Genomic DNA, 18,018 nt, shown 5'->3' on the forward strand with positions numbered 1-18,018 from the left:
ATCTTCAGCCTTGCATGCCAACGTGTGTTGTCATTATAGAGTCCCAGTATAACATGCTAGAGAAGTGAACTGGTGATGTGCAACCCAGTTAAAGTGGGGAAGTGTGGCATACATGGTATAAAATGCTGGCTTAAATGATTGTAACTATTTCCATTCTCAGCTATACCCATCTTCTGCTATAGACAGAAGGGGAGACATAATGTAAGTTTTTGGAATTGCTTGCCTTGTTATTAGGAGATAGGAGACCTCTAAGAAACAGGACTTAGTATGTATTTGGAAAATATGTGCTAACAAAATTAGCAATGTTTTCAGTTTGCAGAGTTTCTCTTTGCCTGATGAAGAATTTGAACACAAAGAAGCTTTTCTAGCTGCTGTTTTTCTTGGTCGGATAAGAAGTCTGCTTTGAAGGACTTATTCCACCCTCATCCAGAGAGTGATTAAAGAAAGAGATGACATCCTAGTGTAGTAAAAGGGTAATTCTAATGGTCCCACTCAGGCCAAGAGGAGAATATGGTGTAGATTATCTGTAATATTAGTTGAGTGAATGACTTATGCCTCATTATCAGTTTTTATCTCACAAGGATAAAATTGTACTTTGTCCTGACACTGCATCCTTCCAATAGCAACAGCTGACTTTCATGTGTAATGACATTATTCTTCTTCTAGCTTTGTTCTCTAAATTTCCTACTCCTGTAAAGGATTCAAACATACTGCCTGGATGGTCAGAAAGTTTGCCTTCATAGGAGTTAAGGAAACTCAGAGGTCTTTGCGGATAGCTGTGAAGAACATATTGCTGATTCTGTGTGTAGTGGGTTAGATAACACATGCAAAGACTGATCGTAGCATCCATTCCCTCTTTGAGGTTTCAAATCCATTCACCAAACACAATGTCTCAAGCATGTTTTGTGTGTTCCAGTTGCTGAGCATTTTTGTAAATGACCTACTGTGTAGAACAGAGGTTCAGCTTAGTAAGGCACTTCCTATTTGTACCCTGTTTGGTTGGGAGTAGGAATTGCATCATCTATTCACAGGCTATTCCCTGCCAAATGATTCAGTTGGCACAGAGGTCAGAGCTGTCATCTTCTAGCTTGTAAAAGCAGAGTCTTGTCCTTTCTTGTCCCCTCCCCTGCCTTTGGTGGAAGGAATTGAAGATGGCAGGTGGTGCCATGGCCCTTCATAGCCTGGTCCTAAGTACATGGGTAGAAGTGTGAAAATGGGTGGTGACTTCTCTAACAGGGAAAAGTCACCTGTTACAGTGACTTGTATATATGTTATCATTTTCTTATATATATATATATATATATATATATATATATATATATATATATATATATAGTGTATATATATATATGAGAGAAAACCTGTCATAGAAAGGTTTTAGCGTCTAGGCGGCAATAGTTGCCAGGTACCATCAGCATGGATGGCATTTTCCGCCCTGAAGAATTGGGAATGCAGGTATGAAAAGGAGAGACTTCTTAAGGTTCAGGTTCATGGCAAGTAAACTGGTGTCAGAGGAATACCTGTGCATCCTGCTAAACTCCTCATGCTATGATGAAAAATAATTTTTTTGCCTGTGGTGGGTAGAAAGGCTAGAAACAAGCTGTGTCTAGAAACAGAGGTACTGCGTATGTGGACACTTAAACATGCAGAACCTTTGGTGCCTTTTCATTACTGGATTGTTTCGACGCAGTAAATTACATGTGTTTTGTGTGAGCAATAGAAGTTAGCAATATACAGCAAAGCATAAACAGCAAGGTGTTGACGCTCCTAAAGACTTTACTATATCTGTAATTATTGCTTCCTCTCTCTGATTGTTGTCGTATGTTGCTTTTAAAGTGACCACATCAGATTTGTTCTCCAACTTAGCAACAGGTGCTCTTTTGCACAAGAAATTTTTTGTGCTCTTTTTAGATGTTAATCAAGTGATTGAAATGAAGATTACTCTGAAGTGTCTGCACTTCAAAAGGATGTGAAACTGTATTGGCATGTAAGCTGCAAATAAAAACAGCTACTCCATTTTCATTGCCTATGGAAGTGCAATGCAAATGGTAGGCAAAACAGGATACTGAAACATCCATTTCAGTAATGGAAGTACTTCAGTTTATTGGAATCACAAATGTTTTTATGAATGGAGTTATCTCAAATGCTGCATATACTTTTGCAACTTGCCTAATTTTTTTGTATGCATGAGATTCTTCAGCTCCATTTCAGTTTTTAAGGAGAAGAAATAATGAGACATATTTTTAAAACCTTGTGTCTTTTTTCATTTTAAGAGATGAGAATGTTGCTAGTCAGGAATTACTTGTTAAATTTGTGAGTTGCTTCTTTCTGTGGGTGAGAGTGGAGAAGCTGCTCCAGGCTGAAAGGGCTCTTCTGCATGATTTATGTGTTTTGTTAATATAAAAGTCATGTGCTATGCTAATATTTTGTTTTTCAAATTGTTGTGAAAACGTCAAGTTCTCAGAAACAAGGTGGCTCTTTGCATTTCTTGTGCTATTGGCCATCAATCCTTTCCTAGAGAAATCCAAGTATTTCTCTGTTCTGTTGCTTCTCATCTTGAAGAGCAGACTCTAGTGAGACGTGGTCCCTCAGGGTGACCGGGGGGGTGTTGGCAAAGGCAGTCCTTTTCAGGAAGCACTGTTTTCCTGGCTGCCCTGTTATCAGTCAGCCTCTGCATCCGCTTTTGAGCGGACTCAGAATCCGGAATGTGCAAAAGTCTATTCTGGCAGAGCTCTGTTCACCCTGCGCTGAATTTCCTACAGCATTTGATTCTTGTCTGTGTTACTGAGGGACTGGCTTGCTGGTTGGGGAGTGAGGAGGAGGAGGATGTTCTGATAGTCTTCAGCCCCTTCGGCCATGGGCAGTGCCCGATGCCTCTGTGCTGGATCTCAGCACATGGGTGCAGCACCCTTGTTCTCTTCCACTCTGTAGTGCTGTGGCTCTTTCTATCCCTATTTTAAATCTGTCTGTTCGTGAAAAAGAGAGTTAACTAAATGAAGACCTGCAATGTTCATTATTCAAAGCGTAATGTGTGGTATTTTTTTCCCTGAATCTTAGTGACTGGTTAATGGGATGGTATCTTCCCTAGAGCAGCGTTCACCTCTACAACTGGGACTTGTCAGTGTTCTGCACCCCTAGACAGAGCACCTGCTGGCTCTGGGCGCCTTGGTGTGTGCAGCTGTGTGATTTTATGTCTCTTTTTTGGGGTGGGGGTGAGGGACAGCTTCTCTGGTGAGCTAACTGTCCTTCAGCTCCAGCAGGAAAGGATTTGGCATAAATAGTCTTTTAAAGCTTCCAACTCCCAGCGCCCTCCTCATGCTGGAAAAAAACACTTTGGATTTTACTTTTTTTTTTTTTAAATAATCCTAAAAGCTTGGCAAAACGAATTAGTGTTGCAGGGAAGAGAAAGCCCTGCATGACGAAGCAGGAGGAGCGGAGCTTGGAAGATGGGATCAGTCTCCATCGTGTCTCCATCACTCTTGATCCTCTGTGTGCAGGGGCCTGGATGCCCCTGGGACTCCCGTACCCACGGCACGGTTTCTCCTCTAGTGACAACATTCCCTAGGGGACCCGGGGAGGAGGATGGAAGTAAGAGCAGGACTGGCCCCGGAGCTGCGTCTCCCGCCCGCTGCCGGCGGCACAGGACCTCGCCGGGCCGGGCCACCGCCCCCGGAACCGGCGGCCCCGCCCCCTGCCGCCCAATGGCGGTGCGCGGCGGGCGGGGCAGGGCCGACGCTGGGCCAGTGTGCGCGGGCTGCGCTGGGCCGGCGCTCCTGCGGCGGCGCGCGGCGGGAGGGCGCCCGGAACGGCCTGGCCCGGCCCGGCCCTTGGCGCGGAGGTGAGGCGCGGCGTTCCCCGCAGGCCTGGCGGCGGGACCGGGCGGCGGTACGGGAGCTGAGGGGGCCCCCAGCCGGGCCCTGGAGCGGAGTTCCCGGCGAGCGGCGCCCCAGGCCGGCGGCTCGGCTCGGCTCGGCCCGCCCCGCGGCTTGGCCCGTCTGCGCGTCGGGCGCTTCCGCCGCCCGCGGCCGCTGTCGTGCGCTGCGGCCCCGGGCGGAGGCTTTCGCGCAGGAGCCCGGCCGGGGAGGGGTCCTGGCCCGGTCCGGCCCTGCCCGCGCCGCCGGAGGGTCTGTGCTCCTCGCTCCTCCGGCCCTGAGGACGGGGCGCTCTGATTGGCGGGGGGCTCCGGAGCGCCTTTCCCGGCGTGCTGCCGGCGGCCTGGCCTGGGCGGCTTCGCCACTTCCGTCTTGGACTGGGAATGTTTGAGCACCTGCGCCCCAGCCCATCCCTTCTTCTCTGCATCCGCATCCCTTCGAGGGACCCCCCCCGGAGCTCGCCGGGGGTGCGACGGGGTGGTGCTGCGCCGCCCTGCTGATTCCCTGTGGTCAGTTAAAGAAGCGCTCCTGAAGCCCCGCTCATCTGGCACGGACCAGCTGCGGTCCTTCTCCACCCTCCTTGCGCATCCACCTCCTTCTAGGCAAGCGTGTGGTCTCCGGCACACGGTGCTGCCGGCCGCAGCAGTGCACCACTGCAGGAGAGAGCCATGAGACCCCTTTCGTGGTCGTAACGAGGGACGGTGTTAGTAACGGGAGTGAGGGGTCCAGGTTGAGGGAGAGGCATGCAGCTGGGCACTCGTAGTCTTCATCCCTCTTCGTTGCAGTTGTTGGATTCCTCATGCATCAGTTGGTGCCGACTTGGTGTAGTGATGTTAACGGGTTGCTATTGCCTAGTGAAAAAGGTAAAAGAGGAAAGTTTGCTTCTGGTGGACTGAAGGGACCTGATTTGAGAGCTCCTGCTGAGAGTGCTTCATTGCTACTCCGTGCGGGCTCCCACTGTGTGCAGGTGGTGGGGATCCCTTCCTACAGGAGGCACAGATCACCCTCCTCACACTGGGAAGCTGGCGTTACTTCGGACCAGCCTTCTGCATAGGTAAGGGATGGAGCGTCATTGTGACTCTGTCACTGACCAAAAGACACCATACTCAGAGGAGTTCCTTTGAAAGCCCTTGGTATCTTGCACGGGCGTATCCACCAGTGTAAGCTGCCTTTCCAGATTTGCTGCTACCTGAAAAATGCTGTCTTGCTTCTGAAAAATAAGTTTATTCCATCCAAGTAGAAGATAAAATTCATTGCAACTTTGAAGCTATTTCGAAAAGGCAACAAAAACTACATAGCAACCTAAATTTTGTAAGTTTTTTTCCCAGCTGCTCCTTCAGACTCACTTAGGGCTGAGAGCAACAGTCATTCTGTCACAGGGAGCTGATTTAGCTTTGATGCCTGGTCTCTGTTTATAGGAAATTATCAGGATAAGCGCTCAATGCAAAGAAGTTCAGGGTGGGTGAATGCAGGGAAGATTTTTTTTCTTAGAACTGCTAATATTGCGGTAACGTTGCATTTTAGTTTTGCATTGGTGAGGAGATAAATGAGACCTTGTTCTGGCTTGCCTGGGGTGGGAGACTCTCAATGGTGTTGGACGCTTTCTCTACTCTGCCCATAGAGCCTGTTGTTCTTCCTGGTGCTTGCAGCCTGTCTCATGCTTCACTCTTTCATTTTCCTCCACCTTTCATTTAGACCGCCCCTTTAGCTGAAATGCTTCCTAAATCATGGCACAATGTTTTTTGTTAAGAAATGTCATATGTAATCAGCTTACATAAAATATGATATGTAAATATAATTGGTGGTGACACTGGAAATAGTGCTTGACTTAGTTAATACTCCTCACACTTTCATTTTTTGAGGCAGTTGGAGCAGGCCAGGCTATTTGGGGATTTTTAATAATTTTAACGGCATTGGTAGTGTGCACCGGATGTGGCATGGGGAGATGCTCACAACTGCCATGCAGCAGACAGGGCACTGCTTTTCTAGGGGAACGTGCCTTGCTTCTGCACATTGTGTTTTCTGCCTAGGTGCTTGTTAGACCTTAAAAATCTGAATATATACTGGCTGGGGACTAGTCTAGTGGTAAATATTTTTAGAATGTGTCATCAGCAAGACAGGAGGCCAAGCCCCATTGAGTTTACTTTTCCTGTTAACACCTGTGAGAAAGGACTGCAACATCTGCAGTTTCTGCTTGACATGACTTTGGTCTCTCCTGGCTGGTAACCAAAGCCAGTAAAAGTACCCAGGAGCTCCTTGTTTAGTCTGGAGTTGGGTGGCCTGCCTGCCTTGCCTTCGGGAGCCATCTGGCTTCAGCTGGAGGGGAGCCTGCCGAAGCTTCTCTGCCACGGGGCTGCTCCATTCACTGCCTTGGCTGTCACCGCTCACGTCGTCTTCTTTTTGAGTAACTGCTGTGTCTGTCCTTTCCAATAGCTGTTAATTTAGAATGGGATGAATGTGTTCATGGAGTGCTAATTTTAAGAGCGGTTGTCTAATAAATAGTCTCGTGAGGAGCATAACTGATTCTGGGCAACTTCAGTTGCTTGTAAGCTGCTGAATGGCAGTAACAAAATCCTACCATACGGTTAAGTTATAAGGGACACAGCATCAAGGGGATATAGATGACACTGAGCTATGGTTTCTCTTCAAATTAGCAGTTAAAGGTGTAACCTGGGCAACTGCTGATTTTTGCTGTTGTGGTGGTTTAAAATTTGTGACCTAAAAGTTTTCTCCTTGGCTGTGTAGCAGCCACACAAACTGGGAAGTTCGGTGAAAGGATACGCACAAACCGGTCTGAGAAAGAAACTTGCTGCTGATTTGTCACCTAAAACTGGTAGGTCAGGCACTGGGCAGCGTACGCTTGCTTTTAAGGTTGAGATCATCCTTCTCACGCTTTCTTGTCATATGTGTCATCAGCCAGGAGGCTGAAGGCAGTGGTCTCGAGCCATGCTGCTCGGGCAGGGCTCTGCAGCACTCGCAAGGGCTCTGAGAGACTGCTAACTGAAACAAGCCTTGTGGTAGGCGTAATTAGGTAGGTAGGAGGCATCTGTCTCCTCTCCTGTGATAAGTTCATCTGTAAAGGGGTCTGCAAGTATAAAAAGGAAAAAAAAAAAAAACCCAAACAAAAAACATTGAAACCCACCGATCTACAAGCCAGGAAGATTTTTGACCGATCTTTATGTGTGCAAGGATTAAAACCTAAAACCTTCCACTAGTATTTAACAACATGTAAGGCTGGCTCCATTTTAACTCCACAGAGCAGGCTGCCTACCTACTCAAAGCGTAGAGGGACAAAGGAATGTTTTCATGACCTGCCTCTCTCCTTTTTAGACAAAACATGTTTATTACGAAACAATAATCTAACACTTCACTGAATTTTTTGTAGTGTGGTGGCCATGCGAAGGCAGTCCCAGCGTCAGTCTCCACATACTTTTGATTGTTCAGACATAGGGTGGTATTTGGGAAATGCAACCAAAAGCACCAAGGAGCCTATTGGTTTCCGTGTTTTTCTGCTGAGCGCCTTGCACGTTGTTGCCAAATACTTCATGCCAGCGGTGAGTGTGGGCCAGTGGCTTTGTTGGGCACGTTACATCCTGAGCATACATGCCTTGCATTCACGGAGACCCCGCTGCAATCCCCCTGCGGATATTGCTACTGCTTCTGTGGCATGGGAGAGCTGGGGAGAGGCATGGAGTTTTTTTTCCCCCATGTCAAAGTAAACATTTGTTCTGCAACAACTGCCACCAAACCATGAAAGTAAGGATCATGATGTAGGAGGCAGCCTACTTGAACTAGTGTAGATTTCTGTAACTGAGATTTTTGCCCACTGACTTAATCTGGGTACAGTGCAGGTTTGCTAACAAGGTGAAGAACTGTTATCTGTGGCAGAAATCTGTGTTATGAAGGCTCTGAGCTGCCAGCATTGGTTGGAGTAGTTACAGTTTTGCATGAGTCATCAGTTTGGAGGATGAAGAAAGTTAATTGTTCCTATTATCTTGGGGTGCAGTCTGATGTTGTAGCAAAGTCAATGGGACGGCTAGGTACCAGTGAAAGGCAGAGTCCTGCCTTACTATCCACTGCCTGCTCCAGGTGGCTTTTGTGCTGTCAGCAGCACTCATGCTGCTTGTGGTGACCTGGCTTAGGGAGCTAAATCAGCAGAAAAATTAACTGGAAATTAAAATGACATTGTGTAAGGAGGGCAGAGGGCCCAGATTTGAGTATCCTATTTCCTAACCATGTTTTGGAATAGGTTTTTTTTTGCCAGTTATTTTTCTTCCTAGGAGCTGGATTTTTGATAAGAGTTCCATCAACTTTATTGTTGGTTTTGACAGCGGGATGAAGAGCATTAAATAAGGACTTTGTGTGTCATTGTGCTTCGGTGGGTAGTATTTTCATATGGGATATCAGTGGAAATTATCTTTCAGGCTGTAATCCTCTATTTTCTTCCAGGTTTCTTTAGACTCTGCTCACTGTTGAAAGATGGGAGAGACAGAAGGAACATACAGAGTCCTGCAGACTCCCGGCGCTCGTTTGGGTGTCCAGAAGACCACGGGAGTGAGTACCTTGGAGCCAGGACAGGACCTCTCTACTGAAATGGCATCATCGCCTGCCAAAATGCACGAGCGGGACCTACCGATCAAAATAAAGATGTTGGACAACACAGTGGAAGTACTTGACATTGAGGTAAGAGAGGTTTAAACCTGATTTCAAGTACCCTTAGCCTCCAATAATGTAAAGCTTACAGGATGTGCTACTGTACAGAGCTGGGATGTTTTGAGGCAGTATCAGAATAAAGATTCCTGTAGGGATTTTACCTACTTACAAGTAGTTAAATGGGTAGCACATCTTGTTTTTTAAAAACCTTTAAGTATAACAGATGTTTTGTGTTTTTAACAAACTTTAAATGCAAGCACATACTGTAACAAGAAGCTTTAACTGTTATTTGCTTTGGGGGAACACCAACTATCTTCTGCCAAACTGTTCTTGCTTCCTGAGCCACATGCAGCTTTGTTGATTTGGCAGTTGGGAGAGCAGAAGGGCTTTTTTTTAGTTACTGCTTTTTATTAATTATTTTAACAGTTTGTATCCTCTTCAAGTAAATTTGCTCCTATTTGAAAGCTTTTGCGTGTTGTCACACTTTGTGAGGGAGGCACCAGAGAAAGGGTAGCAGTGTTTCTGAAATTTGTATTTGAAAGTGTGCTTGCTTAGCAGTTGGGGAAATCTGCCTTAAGTAGTACAAACCACGCTCAAATTGGGGTGGTTCTGTTTTTAAATGATAAAAAATTTTTGTTTTTCAAATTCTTGTTTCATTCTCAGCGTTAACCTCAGACTTTAATTTTAGCTTGCCTGAAGATCCGTTGTTAGAAAACAGCTCTGTTCTAGTGAAGATACTCAGCTATCAGATATTCTGCATTAGTATCAAATTGACTTTATAATTAGCACTCATAGCCTTAATTTGTTGCGTAGACTTAAACAGGTTTTTCCAAAGAGTGAAAAAGATGTCTGTGGAGCTCCAAAGAAACAGTGGCTTTTGGGGATGTCTTCTACAGATTGTTGTCCAGCTATTGAACTGTCAAACATGAAATCTGATTTTTTTTTTTTTTAAACTTTGAGGCTATGCCTGTATCCTCCCACCTGAGGACACAGCAAACCTATCCATCCCTCATTTACTGCATAGAACACAAAAGCCTCTTTTTAAAATTATGTTAGAATATTTAAAAAAAAAAATCTGCTGACCTTGGTTCTTTTGAAGTGTGGGTTTGTTTGTTTTTTTTCCAAGTTGGTGTAGATGTTGATTCTAAAAAAGAAAAAAAAAAAAAAAAATCAAGCAACCCCCCCCCAACCCTGTAATTTTGAAAATCAGTACAAGTCTACCATAAGCCATTAAAATCAAGAAAGAATTTATAACTCCTAGTTTCTGCCTTATTACATTAAGTCAATGACTAGAAATCTCCTGTATATTAGCATAGATGCTTTCCTTGTCTTCCTCGTCATATTTGTACCAACTCTGTCTGCTCTTCTCATGCAAATCATCCTCTTTCCTCAGTAACCTTACCCTCTTCATCTTCCTTTATGACTCTTATCTGGCTCTTTCTCACATAGTCAAAGCCTGCTTTACTGTCTTTGATCTACTGCTGAAGGGAAATCTTTGACAATGCTTGCCTCTGACAACCTCAGAATCCTTTTTCACCTTCAGGCTTGCTGATGCTCATGTGGCCCTGCAGTCCGGTCCTGGAGCTCTGCGCTAGCTTCTCTGCTGTTCCCTAACCTCCAAGCACCCTCCCTTGGTTCCCCTCAGTTCTCGTCTGTGGTCAATATGGTTCACAATACCTTGTTTTTTGAAACTGTCTTGACCTGGTTCTCCTTCACCTGCTGGAACAGTTTTGACTGTATGTCCTTCCAGTTATCTTCATTGCTCTCTGGCTTCCATTGCAGGTCCATTTTAGCTCCATCTTTAACCCCTTGTCTTATCCTACAGCACTTTGTTGTTAGTCTTTCCACTGAACACAAATTCAGCTGTGGCTCGGCTCTTCACGATGTCTCAACTCTTGACTGTCTCTCAGCTCCAAATCAGCCTTTGCCTGATGAAACTTAGTTTTGATATTTATATGTCAACATCAAGCTTCACATGTAAAAAAAATAAATTCCTTGCTTGCACTATGTTTTTGACTGCTCTGAGTCATACTCCAGTCTCAACCTGTCTGACCAATAATGTAGTTTCTATTCGCCTCCAATTCCTTCATTTCCTTTAGTGGGCCATCTCCTGCGGGCGTGCTGTACGATCTCTAGGATGGTACTGTTTAAATAAACAGCTAAAACTCATCCTATCCAGGACCACCTAATTTCACACCTTCATTGTTGCGATCACCTTCTCGTTGGCTTTAGCCTTTCCAGTCTTGCTGCATACCCATTTCATGTGTTGCAGTAAGAGTCAACCTGCTTAGTCGTTCCTAGTAGTTGCTACTGCCTGACCAGTTTTTGCATCGCTCCACTAGCTCCCTCTCTTCTCCTTTGAAGCTACAAAGCTTCAAATGTGGGTTGCTTATCTCTGCTTTCAGTTTTCTTCAGGGCCCTACTTGTAGTCTCTGCAAGAAGGTGCTTGGCTCCATCCTCTAGCTGGGCCGCAATGCAGTACCTTTGTTGTTGTGTTGTGTTTTTCCCATCAGGACGAGAGGTTTCCCATAATTAGGAACTATCTTAGTTTTCTCTTTTTACCTAGAAAGCTCTCTCTGGTTATGACCTCCACAGAAACACCTGAATTTGGGCAACTAGTGTGCTGAGGCCATAGTTAATATCGTACTATTCTTCTTTACGGGATCAGTCAGAACTGGGCAACATAGAAACTTTTGCCTCATGTTGTAAGCAGCGAGGAGAAGGGGTCATCCTTTGTTCGTCTGTAGAGCACGGAGCACAAAAAGGTTCATAGTCAGCAACTGCAGCATTAGAGTCCTACTAATACACCGCCTACGTCTCCTTTCATTTTTGTCTAAATGAGGTAGCAAATGATAGCAAACAGGGATGAGGTATTAAATTGTAACCCTCTGCCTCCTAATTTGTTGGGTGAACTGGTGGGATAGCAGTAACTGCTGACTGCTGTTTGTGATGGAAAATTGAAATTTTTCACTTGAGGATTGAGAGCAAGAATTAGGAAAAGTCAGCCATATTTGCTGAATAGGTGGTGTGGGCTAACACAGATGTTTTTTTTAAAAAGCAATGAGAGAAATTAATTCTAGCTGTCCTAGAGGGATTGAGGCTCTGATTGTAGGGCTGCTTGCCCGCTCCTCTTTGCTTTTGCAATTTTTTTCACTGGGTGTGGTAACAAGAGGGGGTGTTGTCTTCATTACCTGCTTCATGGGGTTTATGTTTATTGATTTCGGTCAGCAATAATTTTTCAGTGTAGTGGGACACAGACCTTTCTCATAGGTGCTGTTGGCACTGCCTTCTAATGGAGATGTAGCTTATGGCAAAAGGCAGGGTTTTTTTTTCCCCTCTTCAAATAATTTTCCCTTCTTTGTTTTAAGAACTATGGCAAATAACTTTTTACTGAGAAAAGTGGTGTGTCGGTGGAAGAGAGTGATTAGGCACAGGGGTCAGCTTCTGGAGAGGGGCCTTCTCTGTGTGACGTGGTAGAGAAGCTGATGTGGGAGCCCTGTGTACTGCCTCGCTTGTGAAGCTGCCTAAAATGAGCCACATCAGCAATTTTAACCATACGGGATAAACAGGGTAGCTGCAATAACTATTTAATCCATGGAGATTTTCCTTGTTATCCCCTCCTTTCTCCAAGATGCATTTAAAACACTTGCTTATCTCCTGGCAGGTGTTGGTGGATACTCTTGTTTGGTAGTTCTTCCCCATCACTTGGGTTTTTTAACTCTCCAAAGAGCAAGAAAAGAGACCGACAAAGTGGCATAACGGATGGGACGAGAACAAAATAGGAAAGGACAGTCTTTCCTTCATGTTATTGTTGTATCTAGAACAGTGTGTTAAAAGTTCAATATAGCTACATTCCACTGCCTTTTGTCTAAAATTCACTGTCTCTGTCTGCTCTCACCATCTGTACTGTAAGTTTTTCTTGCTAACTATGAATTTCATTAGTCAGTAAGAGGGAGCTATCCTTTAAAGTATGCTGGGGCAGAGCTCCTCTCCAGGAAATCTTTTGAATGTTAGGGGATGGAGAAATGTTCAAACATTTTCTAGAGTTTAAAAAACTGAAAATTGTGTATTTATGCTTTCTCCTTTCCCTCCCAAAACAGAAAAGAGAATGAAACATATCCATCCAAAGCTAGGCTGGAATATTATTATTTTCATGAGTTGTGTTTTTCCCTTTTTATGGCCAGCTTGTTTAGTCAGTTCAAATCTTGCATGTGCCATATCATGGGGTACCTGTCCTCTTCCCTCCAAGCTAAGTCCGTCCAAATGGGTGGTTTTGCAGACTACTACATGAGTGATTGGAAAATTCAATTTAATTCAGACCGTGGGCACACTTCAAAGTAATCGGGGTTTTACAGTAGAAGTTCTGCCAGCTTTCCCAATTTTCTTGAGAGATTAAACTTGGAGGCCTTTGATCAGCATTAAAAATATGGTAGACTTTTAAGTAGGAGGGCCTGGACTGGGTTTAGTTCACCAAAATGATCGCTTGGTGGAATTATACTTGTCTGGTGCTGGTTATGGAAAACAATAAAATGTTCTGCAACAAAGGACAACTTAGGCTATAGGAATTTAGGATATAGGAAGTTGTGATTTATACTTGCTGAAAGCTTTTGCGTTGATTTGTGGTAGAGTTGGAAGAGGAGTGTATTACAGCGACAGACCAACAGGCCTGTCAAAGACAGAGTGCAGCGTGTGCACTTGGGTTAGGGGAAACAAGGGGTCTTTTTGCATGGCATAGTTGGAAGAACAGTGGTGTGCTGTCTTAAAATCCTGGTAAGTGAAATAGCAGGTTTAGTCAACAAGAAAGGGGTCAGACGTGCCACATCTTCTAGCTGCTTTCTCCAATGCAATAGTTTTTTTGGGGGGTCTGTAGACAGGCAGACTGTAAGGTCTGCCTCTCTGGCCCAGTTTTCTCTTTGCACTAGCTTATAAGACATTTAATGGCATTGCTGCCATAATGTAATGTTTAATATTTGGTCTATATGTTGTTTCTTATGTGGGAAATACATGTGCTTGCTTTCTGAATTATGCTCTATGCTATGAAGAAGTGCCTCGGAAAAAGAAGTTTAGGTTATTATGCTTCAAGTTTACCAAACTCTGTTTGGGGAGAACTTGGCACCTCTTCGGTTGTATGTACTTCCTCTTCTCCTTCTGCTTGAACATAAAATAAAATTTGGGAGTGAGAAATACTTATGTGTTATATTATAGTTGAATTTTTCTGTATTTTCACCTGCTGAGAATGAATTCTATAGAACTGTAATAGCCATAATAAAATCATAGCACAGTTTTTAGCACTCAGCAAAACCAAGTGGGTCTGCCTGCCTGTTTTACTCAATGGGAAAACTTAAACTATAATGTTTTTCTTTCATGTTATTCTTTGTTGGGTTGCTTTGAGCACACAAGTCTGGGGTTTTTTGTTTTTTGGTTTTTTTTTTAAATATAACGAAGTAACTTGCTTCTCAATAAAATGTAAGTCTTGGTGTTATGCACATGTTAATACTATGAGTTAGCTTTATGTTGGTTTGAATTTGCCTGCGATTTCAACTAACTTGTGTTGGGATTTCGGTTTTGTCCTGCAATCTTACCATGCTCTAAACTTAAGTATTGTTTAAGGCTTTCTCTGTGGGTCAGGCTCGTGCAAGCGTTCTCGTGCCTCAGAGTGTGAAGCTGGGCCTTAGGAAAATGCTTTTTCATTTTGTTGGGTTTTTTCCTATTTTCTGTATTGCTACCAGGCCTATTGTTTCCTTGTATATGACTCAGTTTCTTGAAGGTGGTCGTATCTTTTCTCATTTTCTTACCAAGTACGTGAAAGGCAGAGCGTGTTCTGCATCCGTGCAGTGCTGTGCGATACATCCCTCTCCTTTTGATGCTGGTGGGCTGCTTGGGAGAGAAACCCTCGACTCTGCTGCCATTCATGAGAACAGGCTAGTCAAATAAGATTACACCCCATTTTTCCCCATTGTATTTTCTTATTAGGTATTGTCTTCTTACTGGTCATGTCTATTTTGGAGTTTACTGATGTACCCTGTGAAACTTACTATTATATTACTACAAAATTTAAGTGGCTTATTCTATACTAAGTTGAAAACAGCTACTTGATGATTACTCTGTCCAATAGTGATACTGTCTTTGCTGGCCACCTATATGAGACTTCCTTGGTTTATTTAAATTTATGAATTGCATTATTAAAAGTGCAAAATTACTTTCCATCTGTATGTTTAGAATAGAATAGAGTAACTATGTTTAGTTATTCTGGTTTCTGTGCAGTTTGCAGGCATCTGTAATTGAAAAGGTGTCATGAAAACAGCACCTCTTAAGATGCCTGTTGTTTCTGACCAGCTGTGAGCCCACAGCCATGTGGGGGGCCCTGAAATCAGGAGCTGTGCTGGGACCACGGGATGTTTTTGGTGCAGTGGAGGAAGCAATCTGACAGCTTCTATGTGCCTTGTGACTTCCTGTGGTTTGGAGAGAGTGTTTTCAGCTTGTGCACACTGAAAAATGCTGCTTATCAGTAACTTCTTACAGTAGTGTTAGGACCCTAAGAACTTCGTTGGGGCTGAAGCAGAAATTATGCAGCTTAAAATGATGTTATTGAGCAGTTTTAAGTAAGAAATATGCGTCTGTTGAAAATGGAGAGCGTGCTGTGTGCACTGAAAAATGTATAACTCTGAAATGATTTTTCAGAGCGGGCTGTGGCAAACCCTGAGCCAGTGTTTCGGCACTGCAGCTTCTCCAGCAGGATGGGGCAGCCTCCCGCCAGCTCTCCGGCAGAGCCAGGCTTTGACACGAGCTGCTCTCCTACCTCTCCCTTGCTCTCCCTTCACCTGCTTAGACCTTCCTTTCATAAAGGCTTTTTTCCTTCTGTGCTGTAAAAGTATTAACAGCTTAAATATGTGGGAAGTGGGAGGACAGGCTGCTTCTGAATCCTGTTAAGCGCTATGCTGAAGGAATCAAGATGATGTGTTAGTCAGCTCAGTGTTTTTCTTCCCTGGCTGGGAAGAAATAGTCCAGAAAGAATCATAGCCAGATGTTTGTCATTGCTCCAGTTTGACTCTCCTAAATATGGCAAATAAGCTGCCTTAGGACTTATTTTTGTCTGACCTCAGAAGAGAAAGTTAGTAATTCACTATTCAAAATTTGAAGTTATTATAGGGTTTAAAAAGAAAGTAATTGAAGCTTTGCAATTTGTGTACTGTTTGATTCTACTATATATTTTTTTAAACCTGTTATTGTGTGTTTGGGAGCTTGACTTTTTTGATGCTATGTAGGAACGTGGTATTGGGTGGGGAAAGGTAAAACCACAGCCATTTTATTGACAAGCATTTGGGGTATGTGTGGTTTTTTTGTTTGTTTGTTTTTTTAAGGGAAGATGTGAATTTAAATTGTATTATAAAAACAATTTACTAATTTACATTTTTCTGGACATTAGGTGTCCCATTATGTGAAAAGAAAATTGAGTTATACTGCAGCAAAAGAGAAACAATCTGAATATTCCTTTACGAAAAGTCTATTATATGCACAAATAGTAACTTAAAACACAGAAACCATTTAGTAAAATGGTGATCAAGTGTTATCACAGTCCTTGAAATATGAATGTAGTAGATTGAGTTCACAACTGTTTGTATGGTTGTGATACACTGTAGTGAATATGTTTCACCACATGATGTGCATAGGTGAAAAACTTGTATGGGTTCAGAAGAGTGAATTGAGGAACAGTATGAGAGCCACACTTACTTAGCTTAACACTGAGTTGGTGTAAAGCTGAACTGTTTTTAAGCTCTCTTTAATTTATTGTAAGCATACTGAGAACTTGCTGCCTGTAATTGTTCTGTCTGGATGAGATCTGATAAAGTAAACCAATGCATAACTTAATGGTCTTGGCATACGTGCAGTGGTACAATTCTTGTACTTAATTCCTTTCGGGTGCCTTCTGAAGTCACTGATATACAACCTTCTAAAGAAAAAGCTGTTACCTGTTAGCCTCCTTACTAATTCCAATAATGCGTCATTATCACTAATAAAGAAAGGAAATACTGTTAGTTTCTTAAACACTTCTGCAGAATGTCAGTGTTCATTTCTTTTTTCATAATCTAGTGACGAAGGACAGTGAAAATCAGCTGAAAGTAGTCTTATGCCATTCTATCAAAATAATGGTAAGAAATGCTGTATTCCAAAAAAAAAAATATCTCTGGAAGCCTTGTTTGCATGTGGGTGACATTCAAAGTGGGTTCCACAGATGGATAATTCTGTAGAATATATAGAGCCTGAAATGGGGGGGACAACGACCAAGAAACAACCCACAGTCAGCTAAAGGCAGCTACAGAAATGCATTGTGCTAAGAGGCAGTTCAGAGAAATTTTAGGTTAGTGCCCACTGAAAAAAGGGACTTGATGTTGAGCAAGGATGGCGTCACCTGGTACCCGGCTGTTAAATAAACAGGGTTGCAAAAGCATACCTGTGTGTCATCTGTTTTTCCTTGCAACAAAACACATTTCTGGCAACGTCATTTTGCCTACTTGTGTAAGAGGGAGACCATATAAATTGAATATTTTAAAAATGGGGCTGTAGTGACGATACCTAGTGTAAAAGATTTACTTTTTAAGACTGTGATGTTGGATATGGAGGGCGGAATACCCATCTGTCTGACAGAGCAGTCATTCATGAATAAAAATAAGAAGTTTAAAAGAAAAGAAAAGGGAAAAAAAAAAAGAGTATTGAGCTGCCAAGTAGTCTATATTGTGAGTTCAGAGATGCTCCTGGAAGTCTTTGAACAGCTTCTGCATGAGCTGCTGCCCTGACCTGAGCTGCATGGTCAAAACCCACAGGTACAAAATGTGGAGGGGAAACAAAAATTGTGCTCTCTAAATTGGAGTATATTGCTCTTTAGTAGTCTCTTTTCACTTGTAGTAGCAGTTGTGATGCTTTTTTGACACATTTGTAGCACCATCCTTGGGTTTTGCACACATGCATGTGTTTTGGAACGCTCTCATGACGGTGAAAGCAGGTTTGAAAACATCACTTAAGAAGTCATTTCTTCCCAGCCTCACGGCAGAGGAACAGAAGATGAAGTATTTTAACTGCTCAGGCAAGAGAAACGATGGGAGTTCAGTTGCAGGCCTGCTTTCCCAGCAGCGAGATCTGGGCTGACGTGTTGACATCTCTGCAACCTGAGCTGCTGTTATTCTCCTCCAGCTGCCCCTGGCAGAAGGCTTGGGCACAGTAGTGGGAGCCTGAGCACAAAATGGGAGTGGTAAAATACCCATATTAGTTTAAAAAAAGGAAAGAGGACTTTGTAGAGACTCTATGTTAGACCTGTCTGACATGTACTTCAACTGAAATCTGAGGGAAGATTCGTCCTTCAACTGAAGGACGAGCATCACTGTGCCCCTCAGCCCACTTCTCAGGCCTGAAGCCGGAGGTATAGGAAAGACTCCTGCTGGAAAGGGGGAAGTTAACAAAGCTTTGACCTTATCTAATCTGGCCTGTAGGTATTTAT

The 18,018-nt window shown here is 43.5% G+C and overlaps 1 protein-coding gene across 6 annotated transcripts in view; it reads left to right on the plus strand.

Annotated features, from left to right (window-relative positions):
• Positions 1–3,693: 3,693 nt before the first annotated feature.
• The window catches only part of FARP2 (FERM, ARH/RhoGEF and pleckstrin domain protein 2), an 83,083-nt gene continuing 68,758 nt past the window's right edge, over positions 3,694–18,018 (plus strand). For 3 of the 6 annotated variants that reach the window (XM_072868514.1, XM_072868518.1, XM_072868519.1), the window contains exons 1-2: positions 3,694–3,838; positions 8,322–8,555. In XM_072868514.1, coding sequence (XP_072724615.1) covers positions 8,352–8,555 — 204 coding nt within the window. In that variant the 5' untranslated portion in view covers positions 3,694–3,838; positions 8,322–8,351. Of the gene's footprint in view, positions 3,839–3,926; positions 4,927–7,232; positions 7,427–8,151; positions 8,251–8,321; positions 8,556–18,018 lie in introns of those variants that run through there. The other 3 variants (XM_072868515.1, XM_072868517.1, XM_072868516.1) reach the window with 3 other exon arrangements.

This window comes from Ciconia boyciana, chromosome 7 (genome assembly GCF_034638445.1).
Source record: "Ciconia boyciana chromosome 7, ASM3463844v1, whole genome shotgun sequence".
NCBI classification, from domain to species: Eukaryota; Metazoa; Chordata; class Aves; order Ciconiiformes; family Ciconiidae; genus Ciconia; species Ciconia boyciana.